This window comes from Phyllobates terribilis, unplaced genomic scaffold (assembly GCF_046119375.1).
Source record: "Phyllobates terribilis strain yellow unplaced genomic scaffold, ASM4611937v1 Scaffold_2__4_contigs__length_985480577, whole genome shotgun sequence".
Taxonomy (NCBI): Eukaryota; Metazoa; Chordata; class Amphibia; order Anura; family Dendrobatidae; genus Phyllobates; species Phyllobates terribilis.
In genome coordinates, this window is record NW_027362762.1 from 638,761,300 (window position 1) to 638,776,948 (window position 15,649).

The 15,649-nt window shown below is 46.2% G+C and overlaps 1 protein-coding gene across 3 annotated transcripts in view; it reads right to left on the reverse strand.

Annotated features, from left to right (window-relative positions):
• KIF21B (kinesin family member 21B) overlaps window positions 1-15,649 on the reverse strand; it is a 456,179-nt gene that overhangs the window by 345,589 nt on the left and 94,941 nt on the right. For all 3 annotated transcript variants that reach the window (XM_073666619.1, XM_073666617.1, XM_073666618.1), the window contains exon 5: window positions 14,053-14,184. In XM_073666619.1, coding sequence (XP_073522720.1) covers window positions 14,053-14,184 — 132 coding nt within the window. The remainder of the gene's footprint in view (window positions 1-14,052; window positions 14,185-15,649) is intronic.

The window sequence follows — 15,649 nt, forward strand, 5'->3', positions numbered from 1 at the left end:
GCTCCCAGGTGAGCGAGCAGGAATCACTGGACAGGCAGGTGGTCACAGCATGTGACGGCGGAGCCTCCAGGTAGACTAGCAGGCAGGTAGCAGGTGAGCGCTCCCAGGTGAGCGGGCAAGCTGGTCCATAGACAGACTGACGGGAGTAGGAAGGCAGACCGTCGGACCTCAGGCAAGCAGGCAGGTGGCTGGTGTGCGCTCCCAGGTGAGCGGGCAGGCTGGTCCTTAGACAGACTGACAGGAGTAGCAAGGCAGACCGTCGGACCTCAGACTAGCAGGCAGGTAGCAGATAATCAGGCAGGAATCTGGCAGGTAACTGGCAGGTAACTGGCAACGGGACCTGAGGGCTGAAGCAGAGTAGTGAACAGTGCAACAACATTGCTCGGGCACCTCCATTTTGGAGGAGGTGCCTTATATATGGTAAAGTCCTCCGGCCATTGGCCGGGGACTCCTTAGGACGGCGCGCGCGGCCCCTTTAAGAGGGAGGGAGGGCGCGCGCGCGCGCCCTAAGCACAGTGGCCGGGAAGGAGCGCGCGCTGCCAGCAGAGCGGGAGAGGGACGCCAGGCACGGAGCAGAGCGGTGAGGGGAACAGCGTCCCTGCCTAGCAGAGGGCAGGGACGCCGGCACTACAGTACCCCCCCCCCCTTTAGGCCCCCCCATTTTTAGGCCAGATAGAAATTTAGCTAGGATGAGAGGGGCATGGATGTTCTCCCGGGGCTCCCACGTTCTCTCCTCAGGACCAAACCCCTTCCAATCTACCAGAAAAAAGGTCTTTCCTCTTACCCTTTTGGTGGCAAAAATGTTCTCTACCTCAAACTCGTCCTCAGCAGAAACCGGAGCAGGAGGCGTACCTGTAGACTTGGAAAAAGAGTTAAGCACCACGGGTTTGAGGAGAGACACATGGAAGGAGTTAGGGATCCGTAAGTTGGCCGGGAGTTTCAATTTATAGGCCACCGGGTTGATCTGACTGATGACCTCCAGAGGACCGATGAACCGAGGCCCTAACTTGTAAGAAGGTATCTTGAGTCGAACATATTTAGATGAGAGCCAGACTTTATCTCCTCGACGAAATTGTGGAGGATCCAGGCGTTTTTTGTCAGCGCGGATGACAGAAGGAGTGCGGACCGGGTACTCTCCCATATGGAGGAAAATTTGCTAACGAGAGATTCCGCAGCCGGGTTGTCCACAGAGGTGGAGACAGGAAAAGGAATCCGAGGATGCTGACCAAAGACTACAAAAAATGGGGATTTGGAGGAGGATTCGCTCTCGTGATTATTATAAGAGAACTCGGCCCATGGTAGGAGATCCACCCAGTCAGAATGGTGGGCATTAACGAAGTGCCGGAGGTAACTGGTCAGGTTCTGATTGATCCGCTCCACTTGACCATTGGACTGTGGGTGGTAAGCGGAAGAGAAGTCCAGGGTGACGTCTAGTAGTTTACAAGTGGCTCTCCAGAAACGTGAGGTGAACTGTACCCCACGATCCGACACGATGTGGAGGGGCAGGCCATGAAGACGGAAGATGTGGCGGATAAAGTCTTTAGCCAGCTCGGGTGCAGACGGAAGGCCTGGCAGGGGAATAAAGTGAGCCATCTTGGAAAAGCGGTCAGCGACCACCCAAATGACCGTACAACCGGCAGAGACGGGAAGATCTGTTATAAAGTCCATTGCTATATGCTGCCAGGGGGCAGCAGGTACAGGAAGCGGAAGGAGGCGTCCGGCTGGCAGATGTCTCGGGACTTTGTTGCGGGCGCAGGACACACAGGCAGAAACAAAGTCTATTATGTCCTTGTGCAGGGTAGGCCACCAATAGTGCCGGGCAATAAGCTGGAGGGTCTTTTTCTGACCGGCGTGGCCAGCTAGTTTAGACCAATGGCCCCAGTGTAGGATCTTCTCCCGATCAGGTACTGAAACAAACGTCTTACCGGGAGGGAGACGATTTAGACTCACGGGAGCCACCTGCATTACTCTGGCGGGATCGATGATATGTTTAGGTTCTTCCTCGAGATCGGACACCAGAAAGGATCGGGACAAGGCGTCTTTGACGTTTTTGTCAGCCGGGCGAAAATGAAGAACAAAATCAAAGTGAGCAAAAAACAAGGACCACCGGGCTTGGCGCGGGTTAAGTCTCTGGGCATGCTGGAGGTAAGCCAAGTTCTTGTGGTCAGTGTAAATTATTACCGGATGAAGAGCCCCCTCGAGTAGGTAACGCCACTCCTCCAATGCCAGCTTGATGGCCAATAACTCTCGGTCTCCTATGGAATAGTTGCGCTCAGAAGAGGAGAAGAGTTTGGAGAAGAAGCCACAAGTTACCATTCTCCCGGAAGATGATTTTTGAGTAAGTACCGCTCCGGCTCCAGAGGAGGAGGCGTCAACTTCCAGGAAGAACTGCTTGTTGCCGTCCGGGCGATGCAGCACCGGGGCGGAAGAGAAGGCCTGTTTTAGGGAAAGAAAGGCCTCCTCTGCTTCGGGCGGCCACTCTTTGGGATTAGTACCCTTACGGGTGAGCGCGGAAATTGGGGCAGTCCGGGAAGAGAAGTGCGGGATGAAGAGGCGGTAATAGTTGGCGAAGCCCAGGAACCGTTGAATAGCCTTCAACCCCTCTGGTCGGGGCCATTTCTCGATGGCAGACAGTTTCTCAGGATCCATTTGTAGGCCGGTCTGAGAGATAATGTAGCCCAGAAACGGAAGCGAGGTCTGCTCAAAGAGGCACTTCTCATATTTAGCGTAGAGATGGTTCTGCCTGAGCCTGAGCAGGACCTGACGAACATCCCTCCGGTGAGTCTGGAGATCCGGAGAGAAGACCAAGATGTCGTCCAGGTACACCACTACGCAGGAGTAGAGAAGGTCCCGGAAGATGTCATTGACCAACTCTTGAAAGACGGCAGGAGCGTTACAGAGGCCAAAGGGCATTACCAGATATTCATAGTGGCCGTCCCGGGTGTTGAATGCCGTCTTCCATTCATCCCCCTGACGGATACGAACCAGGTTGTAAGCCCCACGGAGGTCCAGTTTGGTGAAGATTCTAGCCCCTCTCAGACGATCAAATAACTCCGGAATGAGCGGAAGGGGGTACTTATTTTTCACCGTGATCTGGTTAAGGCCTCTATAGTCTATACAGGGACGGAGAGAGCCGTCCTTCTTTTTTACGAAGAAGAAGCTTGCTCCCGCCGGGGAGGTAGACTTCCGGATGAATCCCCTGGCCAGATTCTCCTCAATATATTCGGACATCGACCGGGTCTCAGCAGCGGATAATGGATAAATACGCCCACGGGGAGGAGTAGTACCGGGTAACAAGTCGATAGGGCAGTCGTATGGTCTATGAGGGGGTAGTGTCTCTGCTTCCTTTTTATTAAAGACATCAGCATAAGACCAATAAGGAATCGGAAGTCCAGGTAGATTAGCTGGGGTAGGAGAAGGACGGACGGGATGGACGGGAACCAGACAGGTCTTATGGCAGTCCTGTCCCCAGCGAAGGACTTCCCCGGTCTGCCAGTCAAGCACGGGTGCATGTCTCTGGAGCCAAGGTAGACCTAGCAGGAGGGCGTGAGAGAGTCCAGGCAGAACATGAAAGGAGATACTCTCAGAATGCAGCATTCCCACTTGCAGAGTAATGGATTCGGTGATGAGTTGGATGGGGCGTGGTAAGAGACCCCCATCCACGGCAGCAACAGACAAGGGTACAGCCAGAGGTTTGGTGGGGATGCGGTACTTCTCTACCAGGGACTGTGAAATAAGATTCCCGGCTGCTCCAGAGTCCAGTTGGGCTAGTTCGAAATAACGGTTCTCCCCGCAGACGATTGAAACTGACAGCAGCAGAGATGGAGAGGATTTATTCTTGTCTAGGTCGACCTCTCTGAGCGAACCTAGACACAGGCGTTTCCCGACCTCTCTGGGCAGGCACGGATCCGGTGCTCCTTACTGCCACAGTAGAAGCAGCTCCCCTCGGCACGGCGTAAGTCCTGACGGGTTTTGACCATCTTGGTCTGGTCGGCCTGCATAGGCTCAGGAGAGTGTACCTGGGGAGAGACGGGTTTCTGAAAAGTAGGAGCTAGACGTGGAAACCTCCTCTCACGGGTGACCTCTTTGGCACGCTCCTGGAACCGTAGGTCAATCCGGGTGGCAAGAGTTATTAGGTCATCGAGAGTGGTAGGAACGTCCCGACCGGCAAGTTCATCTTTAATACGCCCGGACAGACCCTCCCAGAAGACGGATACCAGAGCGTCATTATCCCAGGCCAGCTCCGAGGCAAGGGTACGGAACCGTATGGCATATTGGCCCACGGTGAGACTTCCCTGACGGAGGCGTAGCAGAGACGATGCGGATGAGGTCTTCCGTCCGGGTTCATCGAAGACTTTCCGGAAAGCCGTGAGGAAGGCAGGCAGGTCGGACACCAGGGGGTCTCCTCTCTCCCATAGAGGATTTAGCCAGGCCAGGGCCTCCCCGGTGAGATGGGACATGATGAAGGCAATTTTGGCCCGGTCGGAGTTAAACTGGTGGGACAATAGTTCAAAGTGCAGGGTGCACTGATTAATGAAGCCCCGAGCCTGGGCGGGGTCGCCTCCGAAGCGAGGAGGTGCAGAAAGCCGGGGTCCGGGGTAGGATACCATGGTATTGGTGGGCAGCGGAGCTGCCGGGTTGCGAGTCATGGCACTGGCGGTGGTTGCTGGTGGAGCAGTCAGAGTGTCCAGGCGAGAATTGACATTCTGCAGGTGACCCAGGATGGACTCCTGTTGGGACCTCTGACGGGACAGTTCATGACAGAGGTCCGAGAGCGAGGGAGCTTGGGTGCCACCGGGTTCCATGGCCCGAGCAAACTGTAACGGGTCTGGGAGGCGGAACCTCTGAGCTACTATACAAGGGGGCAGTCCTTGTAAGGGAGCGGGTGGCGACCAGGCAGGCAGTCACAGCAGGTGACCGGGACAGTCTCTGGAAGAACGGGCAGGAGATCACGACAAGTGACTGGGGCAGTCTCTGGGTGAACGGGCAGATGGTCACGGCAAGTGACCGGGACAGTCTCTGGAAGAACGGGCAGGAGATCACGGCAAGTGACTGGGGCAGTCTCTGGGTGAACGGGCAGGTGGTCACGGCAAGTGACCGGGGCAGTCTCTGGGTAAAGGGTTGGTACGACCTGTGGCGGCTGATGGTAGACTTGAGCTCCCAGGTGAGCAGGCGAGAGTCTCTGGATAAACGGGTGGTCACAGCATGTGACGGCGGAGCCTCCAGGAAGACCAACAGACAGGCGGCAGATGAGCGCTCCCAGGAGAGCGGGCAGAAGTCTCTGGACAGGCGGGTGGTCACAGCACGTGACGGCAGAGCCTCCAGGTAGGCTAGCAGACAGGCAGCAGATGAGCGCTCCCAGGTGAGCGAGCAGGAATCACTGGACAGGCAGGTGGTCACAGCATGTGACGGCGGAGCCTCCAGGTAGACTAGCAGGCAGGTAGCAGGTGAGCGCTCCCAGGTGAGCGGGCAAGCTGGTCCATAGACAGACTGACGGGAGTAGGAAGGCAGACCGTCGGACCTCAGGCAAGCAGGCAGGTGGCTGGTGTGCGCTCCCAGGTGAGCGGGCAGGCTGGTCCTTAGACAGACTGACAGGAGTAGCAAGGCAGACCGTCGGACCTCAGACTAGCAGGCAGGTAGCAGATAATCAGGCAGGAATCTGGCAGGTAACTGGCAGGTAACTGGCAACGGGACCTGAGGGCTGAAGCAGAATAGTGAACAGTGCAACAACATTGCTCGGGCACCTCCATTTTGGAGGAGGTGCCTTATATATGGTAAAGTCCTCCGGCCATTGGCCGGGGACTCCTTAGGACGGCGCGCGCGGCCCCTTTAAGAGGGAGGGAGGGCGAGCGCGCGCGCCCTAAGCACAGTGGCCGGGAAGGAGCGCGCGCTGCCAGCAGAGCGGGAGAGGGACGCCGGGCACGGAGCAGAGCGGTGAGGGGAACAGCGTCCCTGCCTAGCAGAGGGCAGGGACGCCGGCACTACACATTGTTGTACCAGGTTGCACGCAAAGAAGGTACAGTGTTGTCCGGTGATAGAAGCAGGGTGAGCACAGACATGGATGTAAACGTATCCTCCTCTTACGAAGGGACTCTGGATATTTTGGACTAGGTTTTTCAGGAATAGGTTGCTGAGACCTCCAGATCAGGTTGTTGTCATTGATATTGTTAGCAGAAACCAAAGATCTTCCTTCTGGCCCATAACATTTCTAATGTACAAGACATTACAATGATCCTCTCACAACCCAAGAATCAAGGGGTTTTGTACCTCATCCTTCAAACTGCTTTTGTTCAACCCAGGAGGATTACTAACAAAGTGCACTGAGAGTATGTTTTAAGCAGGGAAACAATCTGAGTATACGGAAGGAGGGTGCAGTTTTAAATGGAAGGCTACTGAATTAATGACCTCAGTTGAGTTTGATATTGTTGTAATGGTATCTATCACCTTGTACACAACACTAAAGCTTTGCCCATTTGTCTCTTATTAGCAGAAGAGGTCTGTCTGCCCCTCTGACCCCTGCTCGGGTTTTTTTCTAACCTTGCATAAGATAAGCTTCAACTTATTTTTGGATTTTCTGACCTAATGAGTATCCAATTTGAAGACTGAAAAAGTACCAAAGTAAGGGTTGTACCCTAGATTACAGAAGAATGGAAAAGTCTTAATGGACTCATGATAGCGATGGCAAACTCAGCAAAAAGTAGATATTCCACGCAGTGAGACTGATGATCAGAGACATAAAATACCAGATAATGCTCTTCTTGAACCTTTACAATCTGGCTTACAGTCTACTGAAACTACCCTTAAAAAAAAATCCAAATTTAAGACAAACAAGGGGTTAATGAATCTGCAATTTGGGCAACCTAACAATAAATAATCATGGCTATATTTCAAAATAATACCAAAAACACAAAACCAATCAAGTAGTTTATAAATCCATTTTATTGAACATATTTCAACAAATTAAGGGAGAAAAAGGAGAAGCTAGAGAGCAACACTATATGCGTCAGAAACAACAGGAGGAGATGGGATATTTTGAAACTACCCTTACTAAAGTCTCTAACAGCTAAATCTAATGGTCACTACTCCCTGTTGATTCTCCTGGATCTCTCTGCAGCATTTGACACTGTGGATCACCAGCTCCTCCTCACTATGCTTCACTCTATTGTGCACAAGGATACTGCTCTCTTTTGGTTCTACTCTTACCTCTCTGACCTCTTCTTCACTGTATCTTCTGCCGACTCTTCTTCCTCTCCTCTTCCCCGTACTGTTGTGGTTCCTCAATGTTCAGTCCTTGGCCCCCTCCTCATCTCCCTATATACTGGTATTATTGGACAAACCATCAGTAGATTAGATTTTCAGTACCATCTATATGCTGATGATACCCAGTTATACACATCGTCTCCTGACTTCAGTACTGCATTACTACAAAACACCAGTGATTTGTTTTTCTGCTGTCTCTAACATCATGTCCTCCCTCCATCTAAAACTGAATCTGTCAACAACTGAACTCCTTGTGTTTTCTCCCTCTACTAACCTACCTGTGCCCGATATTGCCATTTCAGTGTGTGATTCTACCATTACTCCCCAGCAGCACGCCCGCTGTCTTGGGGTTATATTTGACTCAGATCTTTCCTTCACTCCCTAAATCTGATCACTCGCCCGCTCATGTCACCTACACCTCAAAAACATTCAAAATTCCCTTGAATGCAATACCCAGGGCAACTTAATTAATTCTCAATACCCACAGTTTTAAGGGTGTCCTAAAAACTCATTTCTTTAAACTGAGGTATCACCTCACCTCACTTATGTAACTATTCCCGTTTTGCCCTTCCAAAATTTCCTCCAAATCTGGTCCCTCATAGCATCTGTTTACACAACCTCCATGCACTTAATAGCACTCTGAATCTGTACTTATACAGACACTCGCTGGTGATTGGTTCATGCAGCTTTATTTGAATACCCTATATATTACAGTGAAGGAAATAAGTATTTGATCCCTTGCTGTTTTTGTAAGTTTGCCCGCTGAGAAAGACATGAACAGTGTATAATTTTAAGGGTAGGTTAATTTTAACATTGAGAGATAGAATATCCAAAAAAAAATCAAGAAAATCACATTGTATAAATTAGATCTACCAATGTTTTGGTTGTTTTGTTATTTTGACTATTTTAATGTTTACTAATAAATTATTAAATTTTAATAAGAAGGGTCTGTATATGATAGCCTAATTCTACAGTAGATACAGTACATAAGATTTTGTGGTCGGCGGTAACAGTGACTTTATGTTTGGCACCTTTAAGGAAGTGGCACCATTTTTCAAAGCGCCACTTGATTGCCAACAATTTATGCTTAATGATATCCTAGTTTCTCTCAGCAGGTAAAAACATTTGTGATAAGAAGGAACATGGAAAGATTATGTGAGAGACGGAGTATGACCAGGTAGCTTCAACTCCAACCTCTGGGGCATCTACCTCCACTACAAAAGGAGGTCAGAATGGGTCAGAACATACCAATACAGTGTCAGATAAAAAACACTCCTTTAACTCAAAGAAGGCAAATACTGAGTGGTTTAGCTATCTTTGAAAATGTTCTAATACATTTACAGTTAATTAGCAAACCCAAGAAAGCAGTGCAAAGCTTTCTGAGATTTAGATTTAACCCAGTCCTTAAAAGCGTAGACCTTAAAAGGCTTAAAATACATGATATACCCCAGGAAGTTTGCTTCTTAAGCTGGGAAAACACATTTTTCACGTTTTAAAAATAAAGAATTGTCTCTGAGTCTTTGAAGCACATTACAAACATGTAAGATGGGTGTAATCTGGTGGAAAAAGATAAGAAATCATTGAGATAGCAGGCTGAATACAGACAACTTATATCTCAATATATGTCATTAACCAGATTTTGAAAAAAAAAACAGTTGGGGCATTACTCAGTCCAAAAGGCATCATAAGCTACTCATAGGGACCCTGTCAAAAGTGTGTCATAAGTGACAGACAGTCACCCTGCAGTTGGTTGCAGGAGATCTTTTCGTTTGGCATTACAGACAACTTCTTAGAAGCTGTATCTCTAGGACTCAGTGGCTACCTTCCTCTGGATAATTAACACCTTGGCTTGGGTGTATAAATACCTGCTGTGGGCCAGAGGGAGGTGCCGGCAATATTCATTACTCCTTGGGAAGGCTAGAGCAAGAGCAGTACTTCTTCCTCTCTGGTGCTAGAGGACGTGTGCGCATTTGTCTGGAGTCAACTAAAGCTAAGCAATTTTTTTGTTTGTCCACCCTTGTTGTCGTTAGTGTTCAGTGGGGATCGACTAGTGCTCACCCCCTCCCTTCCCTAGGCTGAGTTTAACACCAGGGAAAGACAGGGCGAGGTACACGTGCGGCGATTGGTGAAGAACCAATATAGGGACATTAGTGGAGACAGGGTGACACTAGACCAGACTAGGAAGTCTCCAATCCCCCCTTTCCCTAGAGTCCGGGCTCCCTTTCCCTCTTCCCTTTGTGTTGCACTTAGTCTTTCCCACACCTTGGGTGACAGATCCTCAGGTGTATTAAATGCTGTCTTCAACTCATTCCTTTCCCTGATACGGATCAAGTTAAATGTTTCCCCCAGAGATCATGTTTTTTGAACCAAAAGCTTCCAACAGCTAGTTATAGAGATCAGGGATAAGTGGCAGAGAATCTTATTTCCCATTAGTCAATACATGGTCTTAGACCACCATCTTTTTTACCAACAAAAAAAAATCTGCCCCAACTGGTGACGTGGAAGGTCTGAAGAACAATTTTTTCAGACTGTAGTCTTTTGTGACCTGACGTTCCGTAGCTGAAAAATTATTTATTCTGCCTTGTAAAGACAGGAGTTTGGTACCAGATGATGGAAAAATCATAAACTCTGTATGTGGGTAATTTTACAGTCACAGCAGAAAAAAAAAAAATCCAATTATTTGACGTAAATCACTGAGTAAGGCTTTTGACAAATTCAATGACATATATTTGTTCTCACATTCCAGCGTACAATATCACTGTGGTGGCTGTCATTAACTCGGTTATATCTACATGCCCAAGATCGCTGCCACAGACAGGTTTTCCAGAATAAAGAACGAAATAGACTCATATTTTAGGTACCAATAAGCAAACAAGCCTCCATGATGGAGATATCGATATCCTTCACCACATACTGAGAAGGGAATTATCAATAGGAGTGACTTTCATAGGAAAATATAATTTGGCAACAACAAAATTTGCCGCAGAACCACAATCAATAAAGGCCTTAAGCCATACAGATTTCTAGATGGCATAAACAAACAGGGAGCAATAATTTTGCAGGCTCCTATGAAAATACTTGTGTGCCTAGGTGAGCATCCCCAGACCCAACTAGGCTCTAATGCTTCTTTGGCAGGGGTTGTCTTGGCCATGAATATATCAGATATCTGCACTCTCCAAAGTAGCTACATAAATCCTGCTTTAGTCACTTGACCCCTTGTTGATTGAACCAAGTCATCCTAATCTGAATGGCTTCCTCAGTAAAAATAGGTGTTGCACAAATCTTGATCAACCGCATTTTGATCAATATTTTTAAGCTAATTATACTGGTTCTGGTACAAAGTGATTCTGTTTGTGGTAGTGTGACAGGTTATAATACGGCATCAATAGATAGGTTTTGTGAAAACCACTCCATTTAGCAGGTCCCAGTGGAACCCTGGCCTTCATCCTTTAACCCCTGTACAGGGACCTGGACTTACATATAGCCCCCTGGGTTGGGTCCATGGGATGGATGGTGACCAGTGGAAGAGATAGGCAGAAACGGAGCACAAAAGCTAGGTCTATACCAGAGAGGTCAGAGAACAAAGACAGAATTGTCAGGCAGAGGCAAAGATTAAAACAACCCAAGATCAGCAATTATATGACACACAGGATCAGGGCAGTAGAGGAATAGGGAGGGCAGCAGAGTGATAAGTACAACCTATAACTGGTAACAGGAGGCGGGAAGCTAGAGGTTAATATAGTTAGAGCCCCACCCAAGATTCACAGAAGGTAGTCAATGAAAACCATGCCTGTTCAACACCATAATTCGCAGAAATTAAACAGAGCTGCGGCATTGTTGCCCCGCATCACCTTCAATGAAGACACCGTCTCCTGGTGATAGAAAAAGAAGCAGTGGGAATGAGCACAGACATGAATGTAGCACATGGTAAGTCCAAAGCCTTGACATTCAAATACAGTGGGTACGGAAAGTATGCAGACCCCTTTAAATTTTTCACTCTTTGTTTCATTGCAGCCATTTGGTAAATTCTAAAAAGTTCATTTTTTTCTGATAAAAGTACACTCTGCACCCAATCTTGACTGAAAAAAAACAGAAATGTAGAAATTGTTTCACATTTATTAAAAAAGAAAAACTGAAATATCACATGGTCATAAGTATTCAGACCCTTTGCTTAGTATTGAGTAGAAGCACCCTTTTGAGCTAGTATAGCCATGAGTCGTCTTGGGAATGATGCAACAAGTTTTTCACACCTGGATTTGAGGATCCTCTGCCATTCTTCCTTGCAGATCCTCTCCAGTTCCGTCAGGTTGGATAGTGAACATTGGTGGATAGCCATTTTCAGGTCTCTCCAGAGATGCTCAATTGGTTTTAGGTCAGGGCTGTGGCTGGGCCAGTTAAGAATGGTCACAGAGTTGTTCTGAAGCCACTCCTTTGTTATTTTAGCTGTGTGCTAAGGCTCATTGTCTTGTTGGAAGGCGAACCTTTGGCCAAGTCTGAGGTCCAGAGCACTCTGGAAGAGATTTTCATCCAGGATATCTCTGTACTTGGCCGAATTCATGTTTCCTTCAATTGCAACCAGTCATCCTGTCCCTGAAGCTGAAAAACACCCCCATAGCATTATGCTGCCATCACGATGTTTCACTGTTGGGATTGTATTGGGCAAGTGATGAACAGTGCCTGGTTTCTCCACCCATACCGCTTAGAATTATCACCAAAAAGTTCTATCTTCGTCTCATCAGATCAGAGAATCTTATTTCTCATAGTCTGGGAGTCCTTCATGTGTATTTGAGCAAACTCTATGTGGGCTTGCATATGTCTTGCACTGAGGAGAGGCTTCCATCGGGCCACTCTGCCATAAAGGCCTGACTGGTGGAGGGCTGCAGTGATAGTTGACTTTGTGGAACTTTCTCCCATCTCCCTACTGCATATCTGGAGCTCAGCCACAGAGATCTTGGGGTTCTTCTTTACCTCTCTCACCAAGGCTCTTCTCCCACGATTGCTCAGTTTGGCTGGATGGCCAGGTCTAGGAAGACTTCTGGTGGTCCCAAACTTCTTCCATTTAAGGATTATATAGGCCACTGTGCTCTTAGGAACCATGAGTAATGCAGAAATTCTTTTGTAACCTTGGCCAGATCTGTGCCTTGCCACAATTCTGTCTCTGAGCTCCTTGGGCAGTTCCTTTGAGCTCATGATTCTCATTTGGTCTGACATGCACTGTGAGCTGTGAGGTCTTATATAGACAGGTGTGTGCCTTTCCAAATCAAGTCCTATCAGTTTAATTAAACACAGCTGGACTCCAATGAAGGAGTAGAACCATCTCAAGGAGGATCACAAGGAAATGGACAGAATGTGACTTAAATATGAGTGTCTGAGCAAAGGGTCTGAATACTTATGACCATGTGATATTTCAGTTTTTGTTTTTTAATAAATTTGCAAAAATTTCTACACTTCTGTTTTTTTCCAGTCAAGATGGGGTGCAGAGTGTACTTTAATGATAAAAAAATGAACTTTTTAGAATTTACCAAATGGCTGCAATGAAACAAAGAGTGAAAAATTTAAAGGGGTCTGAATACTTTCCGTACCCACTGTATATGGCCATTCAAGTGAATCATGTTAATGGAGGCGGATTAATTATATTCTTGCTTGATGCCAATAAAAAGTTTGATTCCACAATTCAAATCAAAGGATGGGCTTTGGACCATTGTTTACCAAATGAGTAAAATACCTGTATAAAACCTGAGTGGCATGAGTGCAAGTCAATGAGTATGTCTCTGATAGCTTCCCATTATTTTGCGGCATGCATCAGTGCAGCTTATTTTCTCCAGTGCTGTATAAAATAAGCTATGGAACACTTTGTGGCTCGCATCCACTGCTCCCCAAAGCTCCAATGGTTTATTCAGGGCTTGGTACAGACAGAATTAGTTTATATATAGTTCATACTATACACTATTTACAAGATGATGTGTAATAACTTCCAGTAGTGCTAAGTACTATAGATGATTATGGCCAATTTTCAGGCCTTAAAATAAACTGGAACATGGTTTATTTTCTCCTCATTGATTTGATGACTGTGCCTAGACAGATCTCCCTACTCCAACTAATTACGTAATTCAATTATTTAAGGATGCAGTTATGCAGAGTTTTAGACAATTTTTTGTAGCCTCATTTAAATGATCCTTATTCCAAAATATAAAAAACTGCCCCCCCTCTTGTTTCTTATACCAGGGTGTAATAGCGGCCATTAATACTATTGGCTCCCCACGATCGCGTTGAAGGGGTGCTAGTGGGCTGAGAGAGGCAACCCCCTACTTCTCACAACCTTCTAAATGACGTGATCACTATTGATTGCTGCATTTAGATGATTAAACAGCCAGGGAAGGTGCTGGCACCTACGCTACCTGTTACAGCAGTAGTTCAGCTGTCACTTAAGCAAAGCGCCCGGTGGCAATGGTGCAGGCACAGCTACTGTGCCACACCATTGTCATGATGTACCAATACGTAGGAAGTATTTGAAAAACATGAAATACCAGTAAATCATATGTATAGAAGGGATTAAGTTAACAGATACAATGTGAAAAAAAATTAAATATTCCATATTACAAAGGTACTCTCATGAAGGCAACACACACACTGCAACATGGGTCCACACTGCAGACTTGTTGACATTGAGCACTAACAAACTACTATAGAAAAACATCCACCAGACTATACTATTTTTATTAAATGGCTTACAGATGAGACATGAATGTCTATGTTACAGGTAGCAAAGTTAAGAAATGTTTAATTACTCACTGGACAAGAATCTGAAACACGCGTTTGATGCAGGTGAACAGTAAATATTGCATGAGAACGTGAGCTCTGAGAGTTCATTTGAGTGCTGGCAGTTGTACGAGACAGAGCACCTTCCTTCAGGAGTTGGAGAAGCTGAAATAGAAAAAATCCAATTAAATTCATCAAAAAATACATAAAAGTCAATCATAAAAATAACAGTTGAGCTGGAAATAATAATAGTACTATGGTTGAAAAAATACATTTGTCCATCAACATTAACTGAGGGATGGGAAAGGATAAAGAGAATAGGGTGAAGGTATAACAATAATTAATGCATTAGTCAGTCAGAAGAGAAAGGTTTTCCCTTCTGATCCTGAGTGTCAATCAACTAGATCAGCATTCAGAACAAGAATTTTATACATTTACATAAGGATGTACTGTATGTCGCCTTATTCAAAAGAAATACAACATCTAAGCCTTTTTTTGAAATTTTTGATAGTTCCCGCAGTGACTGGCTTTTGAGGTACTAGAACCCTTAAAACAGATGGTTAGTGATTATAAGGGGCCTAGATGCTGGAAAACTCCCAAAAGTGATACAATTTTAAAAGTGCACCCCTCATAGACTTCAAAACCACTTCAGGAAGTTTGTAATCCATTCAGGCAAATTACCACAAAGAAGAATGAGAAAATTAAAAATTTAATTTTTTTCCATTAAAATGATGATTAAATCCCCAAATTTTTCATGTTTACAAGGTGTAATAGGAAGACCATGTAAAGTTTAATGGACCAAATAATTTGTTTCACAATTTCTACTGAATCCATATGTAGTCAGAAAGTTATTTTTGGATACACGGCATTGCTTGGAAGGGTTATTTGGAACACAGATTTTGCTGGAATAGTTAGCAGATACAAACTGTAGAGCCCATGAGGTGCCAGAACAGCAGAAAACCCTCAAAGTGACCCCCTTTTGTGAATTACAGTCAAGGAATTCATCTAGGAGTGTAGTCAGCTGTCAGCAGATATTGCACCTAATTCTGTAGCATTATGTCACGAAAAATTATATGTTTTCCATTAAAATGTTGCTTTAGCCCCACATTTTATATTTTCACACAGGGTAATAGAAAAAATGCATCCCACAAATTGTTTTGCAATTTCTCCCAAATGCGACTGTGACGATACATCCTATAATCTTAATAAACCAGACAATTAGATTTGTTAAGTCAAGAGAAATACACTATTATCTTTTTGTTGACTTGTGAATGTATGTATATTTATGTGCCTGGTCAATAAGAACAGACCAGTATTTGTTTAACCCTGAATATTGTCTCCTCCTGGGTTTGGAAACAATGATGTTTGCTACTATGCTAATTGCACATTATACTAAGTCAGTTGAATGTTGATTTAAAGAGCCCCTGCTATACCAGCTATGTAAATTGATTAGCTCAAACAATGAGACCTGGTGACTCCTGCACCTTTACCTCTAACCCCGACCTGTGACTGATGACCTTGCACAAATTTAATTATAAACAGGGATGTCTGTAGTGCTGCAAGCAGAATCAAGGAGAATCAGAAAGGAGAATGAGAGACATCCTTCAGGATAGTAGATAAAATGCATGGC